A 21,430-nucleotide genomic window follows, 5' to 3' on the forward strand; every position below is an offset into this window, starting at 1 on the left:
ACCTTCATTACATTTATTTGAAATAGCTGCCATAAGATAGTAGTTCATAGTTTTGTATAGCAGAAAAGTGTGAAGAAATGACTATCAGGTATCAGTAACTAACTACCTGTAATCATTTATATTTAACCGATTACAGGGAACCTTTATATACTCATCATTTTAACCAGGCTTGTAGTATTATAGCATACTCCTCGTGTTTAATCTGTTTCTGTTGTCTGTCTTGCAAAAATCAGGTATTTTATAAGTAGTAAGTCTAATGTCTGAATTTTTAATTATGAATGAACATTGACTCACATCTAACTTGCCAAATTTTGTGAGTTCAAGTGAAAATAGCAGGCTTTTTTAGACTTTAGTTAGCCTAAAGTCTAATTGTAAACCAAAGCCTCCTTTTGGGCATAAATACCCAGTGGTGTTAGACAGAAAACCGTCTGTGTGACTGTCATTTGTTACAGGATGGTTTGGTTAGTTGCACTAATACATGCAGTGGTGGTTCTTAAAACTAGATGGAGATTTTAAAAAACACAATGTTGTTGTTTTGGGGGGATTGAATTGCAAAGACACACAAACTTCTTTAGTCTTCTGCCAATAAAGGCCATGCCAGTCCCCTCTCTGTGCCTCGAGTCACACAAGCTCAACTAATGGGTAAGAGTTGGAGGATTGTTTATGCTTTTATAAGTTATGAACTTATGAAAAAGAACAAAAAAATAAAGGTACTGTTGAATTAAACTCAGCTCAAAACACCTGATCATCTCAGTCTTTGTTCATTTTAGTCCTCCTTACTACACACAGATTTGTCAACCCGACAAGCATCAGGAAGCTTTAACACAGGCGTGTTTTGGGAGTGGTTGGCTAAATGATATTAAAATGATGTGCATAGTAATAAATGTTCTGAACTTCTGAATGCCACCCATGTTATAATGATATAAAACTAAAACTAAGACTGAAACTAATAAAAAACTAAACTGAAACGATCAAATCAACTCTGGAAACTAACTGAAACTGAAGTGAACTGAAAATATAAAATGGAATATACAGTAAAATAAACAAACAAACTAAGGAAAATATAAACCTATAAATAATAAATATATTTGAGAATGAGAATTGTACGAACACAACATACAATGCCATTATGTAGCTCGGTACATCCCCCAAAGAGCTTTTAGCTTTGCTGTGGACTCTCAATCTTGTTATGCAACATAAAGCTGCAGTCAAGAGTGAAGTTTTCAGGTCAGTCAAGCTGATCTCATTTCCCTAATTTTCAAAGCTGATAAACTCCGCACAGCAGAGTCCTCGATATTTGCGTACAGTGTGGATTTTTATTACCTATCACAGTCTGTAAGGAAGAGATAAAAAGCTTCTTTCAAGAAGTATGTAATAACTAGAAATGCTGTACCTCTCTTAAAAGAAAAATATTTCCAAAAAGATTTGCAATGCTTAGGGTGTCTAACCTTTACATTTTTATAAGAAATGGTGGCTGCAATTGTTTGCAAAGCTGATTTATTTAATCAATCAAAAGTAAAATGCAAGCACAAAATCTACAAAATTAAATGTCATTTGGTGTTTGGCTCTTAATTGTGACAGATCGATTTACAGTTTTCTAATTATTTGACATAAAAATTCTGGATTAATCCTACTTGTTAAAAAAATGTTGCCAACCTCAACCAATTTGGTTTACTAGACATTAGGGCCTGAAGAAAAACAAACAACCAAAAAAAGAGTAGCACTGAAAACCAGGTGGCAAGAAAACAGTCACTAGAAACATGCATTTGCAGAGGTGATCTCCAGCTGGGTGAGGCAGAATGAAATGACATAAAATGCAAATAAATCAAAAATCCCATCGTCCCACTCCATGTCAGAAACAGCGTGCTTTTTAATCTACTGACACTCATGCTTGAAAAAGTCACTGAATATATATTTTTAAACATAGAACCTGCTATTAAGTTAAGGCCTCAATTAATCCCCTGTTAATAAAAATGGTTTGACCGTAAAAAAAACAAAAAAACAAACACACTGCACATGTTTAACAGTTGTAAGTTGTTTTTGAGGAGGTTAAAGTAGAGCTCTCGAAGTGTTGCTCCTTAGTCATGAGGCTTTTTTTAATGTGCTTTTTTTTTACTCATTAACCTACAGTTCTTATAATTATGCAAAAAGATGGACACTCATAGACATAGAGATTAATGTAAAGCATAGTTCATTAAAAAGTCTGACTATGGTGGCTTTTTTAAAGAGTAAAAAGTCACTACATTGTGTTCTCTTGGTTGTTTTCCATCTTCAGTTTTTAGTGTGGCCTGTCAACCTCTCTACCAGCAGAGGGCTACAGTGCATCAATGCAATTTCACAGACAAGACAAAGTAGTAACTGACAAGTGATCGCACAGCCTACTTTTCCTTACAATAACTGTTTTATTCTAACAACATAGTTTTAAAATAACAAAATGATATAAATGTACATTTCAGAAGGAAAAAAGAAAAAAGTATGTACAAGCAACATTGTAGGTGATTGTAGGTTGTACCAGCAAAGCTCCCCATGTGTCTTTTCCTCCAGTAGAAATGTAAACAAAAAGAGGACACTGTCTTGTGAATATAACTGTCCCATCAGAGGACACTATAGCCGAGTGGTGCAGCGGTGTCTCAGTCTCACATAGGAGTTCGGATGGTCACGTTACAGTCTCCTGACAGGAAAAACTGCCATGCTGTAGCAGCAGGATATGACAAGAGAGACCCCTTGTGGAGGAAACATTCATAATTTATGTACCTTCTCCAAAGATGACATTGGAACAGTGTCAAACTCAATGAAAATAGACATTTTATAGCCTATTGTTAAAAAAAACAAAAACAAGCTAGAAAACTGTAAAAGTGCATATGTTATTCGTGTATATACAGTACTGTGCAGAATGTAAAGGGGCATCTGATCAGATATCAACATCATTTTGTGAGTCGAGAACTGCATGAAGAGAAAAAAACGAGAAAGCCTAAATCCACAAAACAGTCAAGGAAAGTCTTTAGGATGCTTGGGACAACCTACCTGTGCAAATTAAAATGAAAAAATAAAATAATAATAATAATACTGCATGACGAAGTACCAAAGAGGAGTGGTACCTTTCTCGAAATAAATTATATTCACAAAGAGTGATTTTATTTGATTTTTTTCTGTTTACTGCACTTTAAATGAAGTTTATTGCTAAATTTAAAAAAAAAATGTTTATATGAAATTACTTTTAAAACTGCCTGCAAGTTTTACACAGTACCATATATTTAAAGTAAGACATCAGAATTTCTATTAAGACTTAGACAAAAGCAAGAGAATTAACATCTTTATATGACTAGATCCGCTGCAGGTTTTCTTGTAAATTTGTAAAAAGATCTGATTAACTACATTTTGGAAAGTGGCACATGTTTTTGTTTTGTTTTTTTTTCAACCATTCAATGTGTGTGCCTTGCATCTTGTGATCTAACCTGAGACGAAACTTCCTTTTAATGCACAGCAAGTAAGTATGTGCTTAGCAGTTCTCTAATACAGCCACATTAACATAAAAACATCACATTGTAAGTTTACAGACAGCGTTCAAACCTGAATGCTGAAAGGGAAATCCAGCAATGAAATGGCCAAACATGGCTGGTTTAGGTTTTGAGAACATCTGATATCTGAAGGGACCAAAAAATATAAATATAAACATGCATACAGTATGTAAGTGGGAAATAACCTTTGAAATCATTCAGTGGAGTGCAGTTAACTGCTCTTATTTGACTTGGAGGGACATAAATAGTGCAATATAAACTGGGCCTGCCTGAATAAGCCTGTTAGGAACAGATGCTAACTATATTAGCCACACCATGTGGGTTTAGTTAACCCCATTGTTAACTAATAAGTAGTTTCACAGAAAGAGAGGGACAATGAGATCCAGAGACTCTATTTTATAGCAATTTATTTACCTGTGTACAAAACAGATTCCCCATAGAAAGTCATCTGGTATCTAATTAATAATAAAACACTAATATTAGTCTTTTATACTCTTTACCTTCTGATAACATGAATTATAATTAATTACCACTTTTAAAATCCAAGCTCAAAATCCATCTGTTTTAAACTGGTTTTTCCCTGCATTTTATTAGTTTTTGTTCATCTATTGTATGGTGTCCTTGGGTGTTTTATAATGTGCTGATGAATTGAGAAATATAATTTATTATTATTATCATTATTATTGTTGTTGTTGTTATTATTATTATTATTATTGTTGTCGTTGTTGTGTTTGTTGTTGTTGTTGTTTTTGTTGTTGTTCTTGTTGTTGTTGCTGTTAGACCTTAATGAAATAACATGGCTATCATGATAAAGTAGTGATTTGTGCATATTACCATATAAAATATTCTGTTGGGACTGTTAATAGAGCTCAAATGATGTCATATTCAGAAAAAATGAAAGCATATCGTATGTTCTTTAAATGTAAGGACACTGTGAAATATTTTTAAACTGTGTTCTAAACTCTAATTATATAAAGACAAAAATGATCAGTGCATTGAATGCTAAGCCCAAGAAAAGCTTCAACTATAATATGCTTAAAAATACATTTACATTCTGAACTGAAATATGTTCAGAAACTTTGCTTTTATCTGGCAGGGGGCTGGGTCTGTGATCCAGCATTTTTGTGTTATTTTGTATTTTCTTTGCTTCTTATATATTGAAATAATACTAGTTCCAGTATTATTAATTTGTCTTAGTTGAGTTTTAGTTTAGTTTATGTTTCGTCTATGTCTCCTGATATGAGTCTTTTCCTGTCCCCTGTGAAGTCTGTCATTTGTAATGTCTTTGTGTTCACATTGTCAAGCTTGTGTTGTCTTGTCTACGTTCTGTTGTTTCCTGTTTTACTTTGAAGGGTCTGGTGTTCAATGTTCAGTGTGTTTAGCTGTACTTCCCCTGTTGCATTCAGATTCAATTGTGTGAGCTCGTTATCCCCAGGTGTTTTCACTTCCCTCATTATTGTTATTATCCTGTGTATTTAGGTCCTCTGTCATTCTCTGTTCAGTGTCAGGTTATCTGTTTGTCTAGCATCATGGACTTCAAGTCACAGGATTATTTTCAAGCTTTGGTTCATGTTCATGTTTTTCATCATAGTTTTTGCAATACATCTGTTCTGATTCACGTTCACATCACAGGGGATGTGAACGTGAATCACTTGTTGTTAGCTTATCTCAATTTAGGTTTTGCCTTTGTTTTTGTTTCTGTTTTTTTTTGTTTGTTTGTTTGTTTTCTTCCCACTAGAAATTTACCATAAAACAGATTCTAGTCCACAATAATGTTTCAGCCTACAGTAAAGTCTAGCATATTTTCATTGGATAAAAAAGGTTAAATTAAATATTAGATCTTGTATTTCTGTTAAACTGAAAGAAATCACACCTTACTGTTTCATTATTTTTGAATTGTGCATTAAATCACAATTTTCCTTGACCAATTTTGTTAATTTTTATGTTTCTATGAGGGAAAGTCAATATATATTGAGGGGTGTACGACAAGGTATGTTCAGACTTAAACCAGAGATTTTAGTGTCACTAAAACCTCTTTTAACCCGGATAGGTTAGGTATAATTAGCTGTAAGTGTTGTGTTTTCAAAAGTTCTTTTAATGAAATATGATTCTGAGCTGAGAGAATATTATTTTAATACCAGCTGAGCCATAGACTATTATTAGCCTAATACCCCAGTCTAATTGCAACAGCGCAAACTCCAAGCTTCGCATTGCCACGAGAATTAGCACACGTTAATTTGATGATGCATGAAATGTATATATACGATTTCATGTTTATTTCTTCATTATCGTTCATCAATATCATGATGAAATATAGTTTGAAGTTTCAGACCTCCTATGTGTAACTGACGAGAATGGTAAAACACATATATTCACATGTGGATTTACAACATTAGCAGTTTTCTGGTGTGTTCTTCTCATCACATTTTTTATTTTTGTTTGATTTTGCTGTAAGAATTGTTATGTGATATATAACCCTCCTTTTCCTCCCTACTGATGCAAGGCAATTTGTTTATTTTGTGCAGAAGAAGGCATCAAATTCCCCTGAGCCTGAAACAGAAAACTGGGGTTAACAGAGAAAGTTGGTAACCACCACTTGTGAACCACCACCAACAACTGAACTCCCTAAAACTGAACCTGTAGGTTTTGTCAAGGCAGTTAATGCACACTTTTGCACACAAAAACCCTGTTATTTTGAACCTGCTTGGCAGCACACACTTCAGTTTCACTTTCAATACCCGAGAAAATTAAATATACCATGAAAAAAAGGAGGAATAGATTCTTAAGTTTAGGGATAAAAACTGCATTCGAAACATCAGTTAGACTCTTCTTTGTCTAGAGTTAAAAAGCATATCAGCGACACTTATACATTAACAAGAACAGTTTCCATCACTGTTAAAAAAAAAAAAAAAGAATAGAGGGAAGAGACAAATAATTATATTGTGCAGTTTACTATACAACTGACTCTCTCAGGTTTACTTGTAGAGTCAAGAGGTGTTGGTTGGGGGCAGAATGCAATAAAACCTCATTAGTGACTTCTACAGGAACAACAACAATATTTTGCACGGGGGTTTCTGGACAGCACCGTGCCTCTCTGTAATGTGACAGTGCCTCAGGATTAGAGGGCTGTTGTCTTGCCAAAGTTTCTAAAGCTGCTTGCTCCATTTCCTCAGCAAGCTCTGCATTACTCCCATAGAGAACCCCTAACCTTCGTGCAAGCAACCCTTTTTTTTCTGGTGGATCGTCACCTTCTTTCTTTCTCCCCATCTTCTTAGATCGATGCATAAAAGCTGCATGGCATAAGCAGCGCCTCAGAAGGTGGCTGCGGTAAGCCCTCTGAATAACCACAGCGGCCCTCTGCTCTTCTTTGTAGCGCACCGTTGTGATAACTGGTGCAAAGGTGTCTTTGCTATCCTTAAATTTTTCCTCAGTGCTATTCCGTATTGCTTCCATCTCCACTGTGTCTCCCAAGATCAACTGAGTGACAGCCATCAACACATCCAAGTAGTGGATCTTATCTCCAGCAACCAAGGGGAGATCCATTTCAATCAGCTGGAACAGGTTGGGTTTGGCAACCTTCAGTGGCTCCTGCAAGGTATCACAAAAATCTGAGAGCTGGCTATACTCAATAAACTGAGTTCCATCAATATCAAATTTCTCCCATGTCTCATTGAACATCTCAAAGTCGTCCTCACTGAGTGGATCACTGCTTTCCTCCTGAGCCACATTGAAGTTCTCTAAGATGATCGCAATATACATGTTGACCACCACCAAGAATGAGATGATGATGTAACTGCAGAAGAACACCATGCCCATGCCAGGGCTTCCACAGTTGCCCTTTACATTCGTGCCAGGATGCTCAAAGTCTGGATCACAGTCCGGAGGCTCCCGGTTCAGCATTGGAAGTAGAAGTCCATCCCAGCCTGCAGATGTTGTAATCTGGAACAAGCAGATAATACTTCCTCCAAATGTTTCAAAATTAAATATATCATCAATCCCAGCCTCCTTTTTGACATAGGCAAAATTTGACATCCCAAATATAGAGAAGATGAACATATTGAGGAAGAGCAGGAGACCAATATTGAATAGAGCAGGTAGGGACATCATCAGGGCAAATAGAAGCGTCCGAATGCCCTTAGCTCCTTTAATAAGACGTAGAATCCTGCCTATCCTGGCCAGTCTGATCACCCTGAAAAGAGTTGGTGACACAAAGTACTTCTCAATTAGGTCTGAGAGCATTGTACCTGGAAGAAAACACACAGAAAAGCAACAATGTATCAATATATCTGCTGGACCAAATTAGCAATTCACAGCTGTACTTTTAATTCATTAATTACCCACCAGCTATTGACAAGATGACCACGACAAAATCAAAAATGTTCCATCCATTGGTGAAGTAGTACTGCCGCAGGGCAAAGACCTTCAACACACACTCTGCAGTGAAGACCACAATGAAAGCCATGTTTAATTTAAAGAGGAAATCCTCCTTCTCTGCACTTTGGTCATCTGTTTCCACCATCATGGACACTATATTGAGGCAAATGAGGACCATAATGAAGATGTCAAAGAATTGTTGACTGATGAAGTCAAACACTATGCCCTGGATTAGGTTCTGTAAAGGAGAGGAAGTAAATCGAGAGCAGTGAGGAACAGAAATACAAATCCAGGAAAGTCATTTGGCCTGTTAACACAAGTAGTGTGCAGAAAAGGTGAACATAGCCACGTTATGCATGCCAACGTGAAGCATCATTACTTCTGATGATGTCATTCACACATGCAAGTTTTCCAGTCTTGGACTGATCAACGTAACGCATTGCTAATACAGAAAACTAAAATAATCATAATGTCTTACCGTTGGACGAGGAATTGGCTTCTGTGGCTTCTTGGAACCAAGTTTCTTCATGGCTTCATAGTACTTTTTCTGTTCATCAGTCATAAAGATGTCGTCATCTCCAAAGTGCGGAAAAAGCAGAATTCAAACGTAATTATAGGAATTTAAATAATGTCACAAGTCTATGTGGTTTAAAGTTATAAAATTGTACACTTGAAAATAGGAAAGAAAACACTCAATGCTTTTGCACAGGCACTATTTCAGATGAACAAAGTCTTATACTTATCTTTTTCTTTTGCTGACTAAAGTTATCAATAATGACCCCAATGAAGAGGTTAAGTGTGAAGAAAGAGCCAAAGATAATGAATATGACAAAGTACATGTACATGTAGAGGTTGATTTCGTAGGATGGTTGCTCTTCCACCTAAGTAGAAAAAATACAGGTGAATAAATGCCTAATCATCATCGTTTGCTCAGTTACAGGTTGGAAGATTTTCTTCATTTGATTCATCGGATATTTTATAATGTCGGGTTGCAATGCATACATGCTCTTCTAAGGAAATAATTGTAATTGGACTCATAGTCGCAATTTATTGCCCCAGATGAGGATTCCTTTATGCAGCTCACCAGAACTTCAAAGACACGAAATCATTACCTCTCTTGAGTCGACAGCAGCATACATGATGTCCATCCAACCTTTAAAAGTTGCCTGCAGTCAGTGAAAACATTTATTTAAAATATGTATCAGTAAATATGACTACTAATTTTCTTTAACTCAAACAAAACACCTCACCACTTGAAGTAGGGACAGGTAGCCTTGTCCAACATTGTCATAGTTGACTTTCATGTTGACCCAGCGGGCCTCCTGTGTCGCTTCTTTGATGGCCATGCAGTCGCTCCGGTTATTGACTTCAGTGATGGGGAAAAGCTCCTCCGATGTGGTGTTGATGCAGCGGTAGAACTTCCCAGCAAACAAATTAACTCCCATGATGCTGAAGATGAGCCAAAAAATCAGACACACCAGTAGCACGTTGAAGATGGAGGGAATTGCTCCAACGAGAGCGTTTACCACCACCTGCCCCACAAGACAAGACTCTGTTTAGAACTTTGCAATAGATATTCAGATTTATTCAATAATTTATTCAGCTGTAAGACCTGAAGTACTGTGCAAAGGCACCCAACATTTCTCTATAATTTGTTAGCAAGATGGGAAATAGGTGGAGCAATTTATTGAAAGGTGCAAATATTCATGAGAGCACAGTATGTAAGTCACAAACAGAGTTTTTAGAACCCTAACAAGATTTCAAGTCAATATTTGGCATTGCCACCTATTTTCTATATTGTAGTCTTAGCTTTCTTAGGCAAGTTTTATTCTGTTTCCTAAAAGGAGTCCTCTGGTGTAGTTCTCCAGGCTTCTTGACATCCAAATCTCTTCTTTCAATTCTGGGTGCCTTTTGTTTCGTTCTCTACCAAAATGATCCCAGACTGCATGTCATTTTTTATAGACTCAGCTAAAGAAAAGGGAACATTATGTGCTTTTGCAACAGGCTGCTAGAAACAAAGTGCTTAAAGATACAATTAAAATTGGTTCTTGGCTAAACTGTTATTTGCTGACACACAATACTGATCCTTTGAGTTGGATACCTCTTGAATGATTCATAGGTCAATCTTAGGTGACTTAACAAACAAATAAACAAAAATAAAAGGAAAGATAAGGTTGTGTACAAGAACCTGACCGAAAATGAGTGAAAAAGCAGCTAATGTCCAAAGAAAAGCTTTGAAAGATCTTCAGAAACAAAGGAAAACTTCCTCAAAAACACTTTAAAATAACAAGAATGTCTGACTCCTTGGAAAGGAAAAAAAGAAAAGAAAGAAATGAGTGGTGGTTCAAGACTTTTGCACAGGGCTACAACAATAATCTTACTCAAGTGAATGCATTGATTAGTTAGTCAACTGACTTGGGGAAACTCACCTCAGTCACCTCTGTTACAGCAGCTGTGGTTTAAGCATGCATTCAACAAACACAGTTGGACAAAGCCAGGCAAATTAGTACAAGAGTGCATCAAACATGACAGGTTTGCATCTTCTAAATCAGTGTTAACCATTCAAAATATTATAATGTTAACATTAAGTATTACAAATTCCATATGAAACAAGCATTAGCAGCCAATAACTTACCCTCATCCCTTCAAATCTTGATAGCGCGCGAAGAGGCCTTAGTGCTCTGAGGGTTCTGAGGGATTTTATTGGCCCAAGGTCAGAGTAGCCCATCCAGTTGGCAACTAAACTAATCAGGGAAATCTGTAGCAGAATCAAAACATTTCCCATTCAAGTGCTATCACAAAACCTTTCTGGCATAGGAGATGTATTATCACATACAGGCAAGCAGTGAAACTTACATCTACAATGAAAAAGTCTAGCCAACACCAGGCATTGGTGAAATAGGTCTTGAAGCCATATGCAACCCATTTAAGGAGCATCTCGATGACAAAGATGTAGGTGAAAATCTTGTCAGCATACTCCAGAATTATTTTGATCGTTCGGCGCTTTTCTATGTATATATCTTCAAAAGCCTGCCAAAAGAAAACATTATCTACCTAGATATGTGTCATGACAGGATCAGTGTCTTAACGCTATCATAAAAAGGTCATCGTTTCTAAATTTGTTGCTGTTATGACAACACTCACAAGAGCTCCACTGCTGAGGAGGATCATAAAGATTATGAAGGTTTCAAACCAATCATGCTCCACAATAGTGAAGCAGGTCTTGCGGAGGTTCCACCATTTTTTGCCTTTGTCTTGGGTGATGTCCACCATCAGACATGGCCAGCGCCTCACACAGTCTGAGAAAAGTGGAAAGGTTTGCGATTACCTCATAATGTCAGATTACAGAATGGCTACTGAAAAAGACTTCTGTGTCTTTTTTGTTTTGCTTATTTAATAAAATTGTTGTTCATACTGTCAGTGAAGCACGCCTCTGGCTCCAGTGGCTCTGGCTCTTCTATTTCCGGTTCAGGCTCAGGTGGTTGATAGTCCGCTGTGCTGCATACGGAAGAATCCTCACCATTCTGAGCACCCATCAGCTAGACAAGAATCACAGTTAAAGTTCAGATGCAAATGCATTATGCAATCACACAGATGAAAATACTGTTAACTCACTTTGATATTTCCTGGGATACTAATTTGATCTTTCACATTTTCCTGAAACAGCAGACGAACAGAAAACAAACTTTATTAAGTGTTCATAGGAGTTTGAGAAACATCCAGCACACAAGTTTATTGTCCCAAAAATACATTATGGGGATCCTGGGAGCACACACAAATCCCTTTGAGGTTACGTCAGGAACAACATCCGGCATTATTTATTTTGAGAATAATTATTTTCTTTGCTGCCTTATTTCCAACAGTTACAAAAAATTATATATTCTGATGATAGGATTTATTTTAATGTTTGGCAAATTTCCAAATACAAAGTTCCAATACATGTTTAAGCCATGTTGCCAGTTTGTTAACCAAAGTCAAATTTTACTTATGCTGGATATATATTTCCTGATGAATTGAATTTTAGCTGCAAATCTAAAAACAAAAAAGTCAAGTTGGACTCGTGAATGAATGAATGAATGAATGAATTAACCAATACAATTTATCTTTGGTGGTCAAGAGCTGTTAAAATCTTATTTTGAGATGAATAATAGATCAAAAGATGGCAATTATTTGAAATAAACTGTATAAGACTTTGGATTAGGACAGAAGTTTTCTTACGGTATTCTGCTGGCTATGTCCCTCATCTAAACTCTCAGAGTGATTATCATAATTGGAATCACTGGTTTCATCTTCATCATCCTCATCGTCCTCTCCCAGATTTTCAAAGTCTGACTCTCCCTGGGCAATTGGCACACTAAGACTAAACTCTCCATCCACAATAAATCCAGAAGGCCGGCCTTCAACTAGGCAATCTGATATCCCATCTGCCAGTTTGAAAGTCTGACTGGTGTCCAAATGGTTCATTTCAATTCCTTCCGTTTTAGGGTCGACGTCATCAGCAGGGCCCTCGTCAGGCTCCTTGGGCTTTCTGCCAAGAGTCCGCAAGATAGTTTGAATGATGAACGCTTTAAACCAGTCGATGAACCGTGTGATCCTGCCGATGGAAATCTGGAGATTGTTCATCTCTCCGTCATCTTCTCCTGCAGAAAGGTTGTCGCCACTGAACGAGCTGAGCAGTAAGGCCAAAAAGAGGTTCAGCACCTGAGTTCAAAGAGTAATGAAGGTAATTATGAATACGCATCATACGTACAGCCCATATTTCACACATAGAATTAACAGCTTCTTATTGTTCATTTTGTTTAGTGAAAATAAATATTTGACAGTCAAAGTGATGCCTAAAGAAGTGAGAATTAGGAATCATTACTCGACTGCAAAACAGTGATCAAGCTTATATCCAGTGATCAGTGAGTAAAACTGTATTAACTTTGCAGAACCAAACACAAAAGTTTGGAATAGCTCAAGCAGACATCATATACCATATTGTTCCTGTGACGTCACATCAGTAAATATTATGTTGTCTGCCTCCTGTCTCAGATGCAGCTATCTTTAGTTACTCAAACATGTTATTTGATTTCGCGGCTTCTATTTCCCAGGTTTAGCAGGAGATCATGGTTACATGGACTAGTGGGAATGCTCATCTCGCTTATTCCAGTGTCAGAGATGTCAATAAGAAAATAAAGCTGATGGACAGGACGAGCTGCACAAAAACCAAACGCGACAATGAAAGATCGGATATGGATTTGATGATCTTTGATGAGTGGAAAAAATAACTGTGGTAGAGGTTATAGTGTTTTTTCAGGGTTATGTTCCTAGTCTCCTGGAATATAATTCAGGTGATTTGTCAGCTAATTCCATTAGCTTTGTACAGTTCCGGTAACCTGATGAAGTGAGACATTTCTTCCTTGTCTTAGAGGAACAGTGTGGCCTATAGGAAATGTACCTAGTCAATTTCTTGCTGCAAAATAGATTAAAATTTTAAAAAAAATCTAAACATTTAAAACTCATTACTTTTGGTTTTATCTGGAGGCACAGCCAGCAGCTTGAGCTGATGTTATATTATTATTTGTTTAATAAAAACCGTGCATAAAAACTAGTGGTGATTTCATGCTCATTAAACCAGAGAAAATGCGTGATTCTCAGTTCAAAATAAGCCCCTCCCTCTAAGCCAAGTTTATTCTAATTGGCTGCCCATCTCACACAGAGTGATCATCAACCATTCTAACAGTAATGTATGACATAAAATAAATAAAAACATAATAATTCCCCTTTAAATCTTCTCTGCTCCATATGCTGTGGTGTTGATGGCTCAATATGATTACCTCTACATCAATTAGAGTTCAATCTGCTATCAAATGACTTCTCTTTTACACCCAGACGGACTGCCACCTGAGCTGTGCTCGCTCAGCTGTCCGCGTTTGTTCCATCAGTGGCAGCATGCTTACTTGAGCCGGATCTTAGCGCATACTCAAGGTCAAAACCACTGTTTGGTAGCTTAAGTCATTAGATTTAAATAGAAACCCCCTCCCATGAACCTTGTAAGTATATTATTTGCCTCATTATTAGAGAAAAAAGTGTACATTCATGTGTTAAGTAAGCATGCTCAGGTTTAACAGTGGGTAAGTAAGAGTTTAAGATCCAAGAAGCCTCAACAATTTTGGCACAGCGTGCCTAACACAATACTTCAAACCTTGATGATGAGCCATTTCCTTTTCATTTCTATGAATAACCTGACAGGAAATGGATTTGGCTCTAGTCATTAAATATGATGCTGAAATGATGTCTGACAGTGATCGTCTGTATGGCCTTGTTTCGTGAGGCCAAGATAAAAAGGTCAGGGGGCAGCGTTTTCATGCTACAGACACTCAGAATTCTTCAGAAAGCATTACAAACCCTGAAGCCTCATCACGAAAATTGAGCCAGACTCTCAATCAGTTCAAAGGCTGTTCTGTTAAATTGTATATGTTGGACTGAAACAATCTCCTGGGAAATAAATGTCACTCTGACACATGTCATTCATCTAGATCCCCAGTTGGGCAATGAGTCCAATCAAACAACAAAAACTGCTCAGGAGCAGCTTGAGGAACATGAAAAATCTCAAAACACCCGTGAGAGGTGCCGTAACAAGCCTGATCCATGGATACTATGCAACAACCCACAGAACACAGAGGATCTGAAGTCTCGAACCACAGGGGTGAGGAGGTCAGGTGATCCTGCACTGATGGGTCAAAATTTTCTTGGCTGCACAACTGGGGCATGCACAGTATAAGAGAGGTTGTTTTAATCTTTTGGCTGATCAGCGTAAACAGTTTTTTCCTCCAGCTCCAACAAAAAAAGTTTCACAAGTTTTTCCTTAACATACTCAAATATGTACTTCACAATCTCCTAGATGGATCACTGAAATAACTAAGACTTTCTTTCTTCAATCTTCAGTCTGAAGATAGCATGCAGTTGTTGGACTCACCACTAGATTTCCAATGACCATGACCAACATGAAGACAACTAAACACATTCCAGTTCCGGCAACCTCCATGCAGTCCCACATAGTCTCGATCCACTCCCCACACAGGATGCGAAACACGATAAGAAATGAGTGGAAGAAGTCGTTCATGTGCCAGCGCGGCAATTCACAGTCCAAGGAGATCTTGCACACGCAGTCGTTGTAGTTCTTGCCAAAGAGCTGCATGCCCACGACGGCAAAAATGAAGACGATGATGGCCAGCACCAAAGTCAGGTTTCCTAAAGCCCCTACTGAGTTACCGATGATCTTGATGAGCATGTTGAGAGTGGGCCAGGATTTTGCCAGTTTGAAAACTCGAAGCTGTCACCAAACATGGGACAAAAATAAATAAAGACATTTAGTAATAGCAGAGCAGGTAATTCCACAGTGTTAAACTGATGCAAAGAAATTCAATCAGTGTGTCTCACCAGACGGAATGATCTGAGGACTGACAGACCCTGAACATTTGCCAGCCCCAACTCCACCAGACTGAGTGTAACAATGATGCTGTCGAATATGTTCCAGCCAACTTGAAAGTAGTAGTAGGGATCCATAGCAATAAGCTTGAAGACCATTTCTGCTGTGAAGATACCTGTAAAAACCTTTAAAAAAAAAAAGATAAATGTTTTTTTCACCCCTAAAATCTGAGCAATGTCTTTAAAGTATTTTAAAATGTTAGGCAGCACATACCAGATTCCCCACTGACAGCATATAGTCAAACTCCGGGGTCATGGGGTAGTGCTCCATGGCCATGAAGAGGGTGTTGAGCACAATGCAGATAGTGATAGCCAGGTCAACAAAAGGGTCCATCACAACAAAGTATACCCGCTTTTTAAAGACCACCCAGGGGGTACAGCAGTCCCACTTCAGGAAAAGGTCAGCAAATTTGTACCAGCCAGGTGGGCATGGCCTCTGAGCCTCCTCCAACTCTAGAGAAAGAGGCAGAAAACAAAAGGTAATATTAAACCTCACTTAAGCCTAAACTTTCAACCTAAAGTCCAAGTCTTGTTGCTTCAGGTTATAGCTGTGCTGAAATAGATCTAGCTTAACACCATGTTTGACAGGAATCTCTGCTACACACAATATATTTAGCCTCGTTATGATAAGCTCAAGACAACTCCACCGTATCGGCCTTGGATAAATTAATGAACAATGTTAACAACTGCTTGATAATCTTAGGAATTATTGCTCACACCAGAGCACCTAATGCTAAGCCTTGTGTATTTCTTCTTCACCCCCAGTGGCACCCGACACTTCCAGATGCCTAGATTTCTCCACGCAGTATAAAAAAAAAAACATTACCCCGAAATAGAGGTTATGTTGTTGTGTCCTCAGCTTACATTAATCAAAGCTAAACAACATATCCTAATTTTGTTAGTGTGATATCAATATTGTGTGTGTTTGGTGCTGTACCTTCCATGGCAGCTGCAGTGAGCACAGTCAGAGCACTAGCAGTTCTCTCTGCCATGCATGGTTCATCCAGTTGAAGCATGCTGTGAACGGAGCCCAGTGACTTCTCTCTGCATTCATAATCCATGGCAGACTGTAAAATAGCATAGCATAGCATCTTTATTTATAACACACTTTACATCCAACAATGTTGACCAAAGTACTACAAATATAGTTTGAGAATTTCTCAAAACACATAAGTCAAGGTATGTAATTGCAGATGGACAAGGCAAAGGTTTTTAAAAACACTCATACAGGCACCACTAACTATAACTTACCTCGTTCATGGTAGGCGCTCTGATCATCAGACGTGGAACAATTCTCCCATTGCAATCTTTGACAATTTCATCACGGTCAAGGCTCTGTTCATCATCTGCCAAATCAGACCCAGTGTGATGGCTGAGCGAGTTTTTGCTGGTTAGAGTGCCTTGGCTACCGAGCATCTTAGCCTGATTGGCAGAAGATAAGTCATTCAGTAAGATGCCTTTGTTATTGCATTGGACAGTTTATAAAACCCTTTAAAACATGGCTCGGCTGTAATTTTACAGTATAAAATATTACTTTATTATAATTTAGTATTGAATAGGTGACATTCCATGTCCCATCTGCTAGTCTTGGTAGCCAGGGATCGGTCCATCAGGGACTCTGCTCCTGGCCACCACCCGGCTCACAATGCACCCGACCCCAACGGTGCCTCCTGCACAGGAAGATGGGTCTTCCTGCAGGATGGGTCAGGAAGATGGCCACCACCAGACGCTTGCCCTCGGGCAAACTCTCCGGACCTGGCTCCAGAGTGGGGCCCTGGTAACCCTATCCCGGGTAGGGTGAACTGTTCCCTAGGTGTTCTTCTCATAGGGGTCTTCTGAATTGCTCTTTGTCTGGTCCCTCACCCAGGACTAATTTGCTATGAGAGACCCTACCAGGGGGCAGAAGCCCCTGGACAACATAGCCCCTGGGAGCCCTGGGACACAAAACCCCCTACACCATGATCAGGTAGCAATTCCCTACCCTCACCTATGGTCACGAGCTGTGGGTAGTGACCGAAAGAACGAGATCGCGGCTACAAGTGGCAGAAATGGGCTTCCTCCGAAGGGTGGATGGCCTCTCCCTTTGAGATAGGGTGAGAAGTTCAGGGAGGAGGCCAGAGTAGAGCCGCTGCTCCTCCACATCAAAAGGAGCCAGCTGAGGTGGTTTGGGCATCTGACAAGGATGTCTACTGGGCGCTCCTGGTTGAGGAGTTCCAGGCATGTCCCACAGGGAGGAGGCCCTGGGGCAGACCCAGGAAACACTGGAGAGATTATATCTCTCGGCTGGCCTGGGAACGCCTTGGCGTTCCCCCGGACAAGCTGGAGGAGGTGGCTGGGGAGAGGGAGGTCTGAGCTTCTCTGCTTAGGCTGCTGCCCCCGCAACCCAGCCCCGGTTAAGCAGAAGAAGGTGGAAGGATGGATGGATAGTACTGAATAAAAAAAAGAAAACAAAGTTTTTACTATGAGCCATAGGATGGCAAAAACCAGTACTGGGATTTTGGCCAAAAGGCTTGAAGGTGAGACTAGTTTTGACCTGTAATAATACTCTAAACGGTTGAACACATGGACAGCATGAGAAGTTATTGTAAAGTAATATAAATTTGGCAATGAGTCAGGGATTGCTGGGACACTAAATCCAAATAGTTGTGGTTAAAAGTGGTTGTTGTGGCACATATTTGTGTCTTATACACTTTGCATCTTCAGTTTTATTTTGAATTTGATCCAGGCAAAGACCAACCTCTTCCAGTCATCCAGGAGGAATTTAGTGTTAATCAGTGCATTTTTCAGGAAGGAAAAAGCACCATGTCACAAGGCAAAGTAAATAATAGTTTGAATCTATAACCAAGAGTCTCCCTAGATCACATCCCTTGAAGAGCATCCGGTGCCAGAAAGAACTGCGTATAAAGAAGGAGGTTCAACACTGTAAATACTGTCTCTGTGTATAAGTTTGATTTATTTGCCAATAATAGTCTTTGAAATTTGCATCAAAAATGCTTTTGATTGTTTTTGGAAAAAATAATAAATCAAGCAAATGGAACACAAATTTGTTTGCCATTTGTTTTAATCAGTTTTTGAACTAATTCTGATTCAGTGTAACAGGCCGGTGCAAGTTACCTGCTCTTGATTCTTGACTTGCTCTAGTAGTCGCTGGAACTCCTCCTCTTTTTTGATGGCCTCTTGCCGAGTTGCCTGATTCTGTTCGTCATAAGCCATGGCTACCACAGCCAGGATAAGATTGATGAGGTAGAAGGAGCCCAGAAAGATAACGACTACAAAGAACATCATGTATGTCCTACCAGCTGCCCTCATGATCTGTTTTAAGAACAGAAAAGAAGCTACGAGGACTAAGGACAAATTTCTTCACAATACATTTTTAAAATTAAAGCATAAACTGTAATGAAGCAAATGAAAGAAGAGCCAACCAGCTGGAAAAGGTTCTCCCAGTAGTCCTGGGTCATGAGCCTGAAGAGGGCAAGGAAGGCCCAGCCAAAAGAATCAAAGCTGGTGTAGCCAAAGTTTGGGTTCCTCCCAGCCTTCATGCATGTGTATCCTTCGGGGCACTTCCTGTCAGCAGAGAAGAAAAGTTATCCAACTACATCTGGCCTCCCAGCCTCCAAATCACACTCGCAATCTTTCTAAAACTTCAATTAAGGCTCATGTCTGCACTGAAACTCCAGTACCCCAAATAAAAGACAAAATTAGCACTGTAACATCTTTGTGGTGATACGCACCCAGCATCGGAGCTGTTTCCACAAATCAGAGCATCTTGGCTGCCTTCCAGAAAGTAGTGATTCTCTATAATCAACCAAAAAAAGAAATTGGAAAAGCTACACCTTTACACCACTGTGGACAATATTGATTTAAAATTACAGATGAAAAACTTAGAGATTAGATGAAAAATACCTGAGTTTTCAATATATTCAGTGAAATTGAAGGTGCTGTTGGTATATGTATCATTTAAGCCAATGGTGTCGTTGAAGTCCACTGTGTTATTGAATGAAGAGGTGCCGTTAAAGATTTCAAACATGGTGTCATTTGTTTGGATGGGCCATCGCACACATTTCTGTCGCAGGTTTCCCATAAAAAGCTGAAGACCAACGAGTGCAAAAACCGCAAGGGCGAAGACTGTCAGAATCATCACGTCCCCCATTTTCTTCACTGACTGGATCAAAGCAGCCACAATTGTTTTCAAACCTGACAAAACACAATTGATACATGGGTGGTCTAAATTTGGAAGTCGAATATCTCAAAAACCAGTAAAAATAATGTGTACTGAGTGCAGTTAAACTATTAGTGTTATATTAAAACAGAAAGCATACCAGGAATCACAGTAATTGTTTTAAGGGCTCGAAGCACACGAAATGTCCTCAGAGCAGACACATTGCCGAGGTCAACGAACTCAGTGACGTAACTGGGAAAAGGCACAAACATATCAAGGAAATGGTTTCCGTGCCACCCCAACGTAAGCAGAGGTCTCATCATAAACCATAAAAATAAAACAAAAACATTGGCAGCGGCCAGCGGTACTCTGTGTTTGTGTGTTTCCGATTTTTAATAGATACACCTGTGGTAATTTGAAAATCCTAGGTGACTTCCTTCTTGAATTATCACATTCACAAACTTGGGTGTCTATGTTGCCCACCCTCCCGGCAAGGTGACGACAATACCCCATCAGAATTTTACAGCTGAGGTGTAAAAAGGGAACCACACTAGCAGCTAATAAGACAGGTACACTGTTCTGATGTAATGAAGCAAATGGAAAAACATTTGGTTTTAGTCAATCTTTTACTAAAACCAAATGTCTTTGTTGGATAACCTTCAGTGGTTATATTGCACCAGCAAAAAGGGTGGAGTTCCTACTGTTATTTAAGTACTAACAACTATTTACCAAATGCATCTACATAGTTTAAATAAACACACAAGCAGATACTTACGCCATGCTGATCACCATGAAATCCAGCCAATTCCATGGATCTCGAAGGAATGTAAAAGATCCAACACAGAAACCTCGAGACAACACTTTAACTGTTGCCTCAAAGGTATAAATACCAGTAAAGACATACCTACAAAGAAATTAATCAGAATTAATTATCCAAAATACTGTGTGAGGTGTGACGTGTGAATAATCAGTGATGAGCTACTTACTCAACAGTTTTACTCCATGCTGGTGGGTTGCTCATTGTCATGAACACGCAATTCGATAGAATTGTAATCATGATGAACATGCTAAATAATTTAAGTCAGGATTAAGGAAGCGTACAAGAATACTGTCATACCATTCAAACTAAAAATACACTCAATAAATCAAAAGGATATGAATGTATGAGAATTTTGATGGCTCCTCTCCTAACCAAACTAAAGGGGCTCAGAATGTAGCACGCCGGTTCTGCGTTGAACCTGAAGATCGTGTTTCCTTTGGTGATCACAATGAATGTCTGAAAAACACAAAATTATCCATGAAGTTTGTAATTTTTTGCACAAAAAACAACATTTCAATGAATTCTCTAAGAGACCCTGCATGGAGCTGCAATGACACATTTTAAGATACAGTCAAGTTTATTAGAGCCTGAGTGTGCAATGTGTTTTTGTGCTTCAGCAGAGCTTTTTCTTCCATGTGTGCTCATACTGACTTTCTGTGTTTCATAGAAGGGGTCTATGTCCTCCAGGGGTGTGTTGAGCAGCTCTGGTGGAGGGTCCCCAAAGATCATGGGCAGACCCTTGCCTGCCTCCAGATCAGCATTCGGGGTTGCTGGTTCTTCCTCGTCATCAGCCTTTACTTCTTCTGCCTTTTTCCTTTCCTCCTTGAGCCTCTTGATCTTCGCCAGTGATTCCCGAGTAAAGGGGCGAAACGCATCGGTGCCTGGGGGAGGAAGCAGCAGCACCATCTTTGCATTGCGAAGGGATACCGCCTTGCCGGGGTTTCCCTAGAAGGAGCTGGAGGGAGGACAGTGAATGAACAGAGAGAATATAAAACAACCATAGTTTTTTAAATAGGTCCAGGTGTCACATGCAGATAGGACATACAAAAACCTTCAAGACAAAGCAAATCAAAACATGAGCTTTAC

At 38.9% G+C, this 21,430-nt stretch overlaps 1 protein-coding gene across 1 annotated transcript; it reads right to left on the reverse strand.

Annotated features, from left to right (window-relative positions):
- Positions 1–2,500: 2,500 nt before the first annotated feature.
- scn4aa (sodium channel, voltage-gated, type IV, alpha, a) lies at positions 2,501–21,293 on the reverse strand. The gene is made up of 26 exons (XM_084937244.1): positions 20,996–21,293; positions 20,682–20,800; positions 20,511–20,600; positions 20,300–20,428; positions 19,685–19,776; positions 19,269–19,559; positions 19,097–19,160; positions 18,788–18,929; positions 18,480–18,677; positions 16,617–16,787; positions 16,303–16,432; positions 15,580–15,818; positions 15,318–15,491; positions 14,854–15,210; positions 12,111–12,593; positions 11,508–11,549; positions 11,308–11,431; positions 11,037–11,191; positions 10,749–10,922; positions 10,528–10,650; positions 9,143–9,424; positions 9,005–9,058; positions 8,636–8,773; positions 8,371–8,475; positions 7,860–8,130; positions 2,501–7,762 (listed from the first exon to the last, which is right to left on the reverse strand). Exons 1-26 carry the CDS (start codon positions 21,248–21,250, stop codon positions 6,471–6,473), a joined length of 5,694 nt encoding a protein of 1,897 aa, XP_084793370.1. The 5' UTR covers positions 21,251–21,293; the 3' UTR covers positions 2,501–6,470.
- Positions 21,294–21,430: the final 137 nt, after the last annotated feature.

This window comes from Perissodus microlepis, chromosome 8, assembly GCF_051167445.1.
Source record: "Perissodus microlepis isolate ML-2025 ecotype Zambia chromosome 8, ASM5116744v1, whole genome shotgun sequence".
NCBI classification, from domain to species: domain Eukaryota; kingdom Metazoa; phylum Chordata; class Actinopteri; order Cichliformes; family Cichlidae; genus Perissodus; species Perissodus microlepis.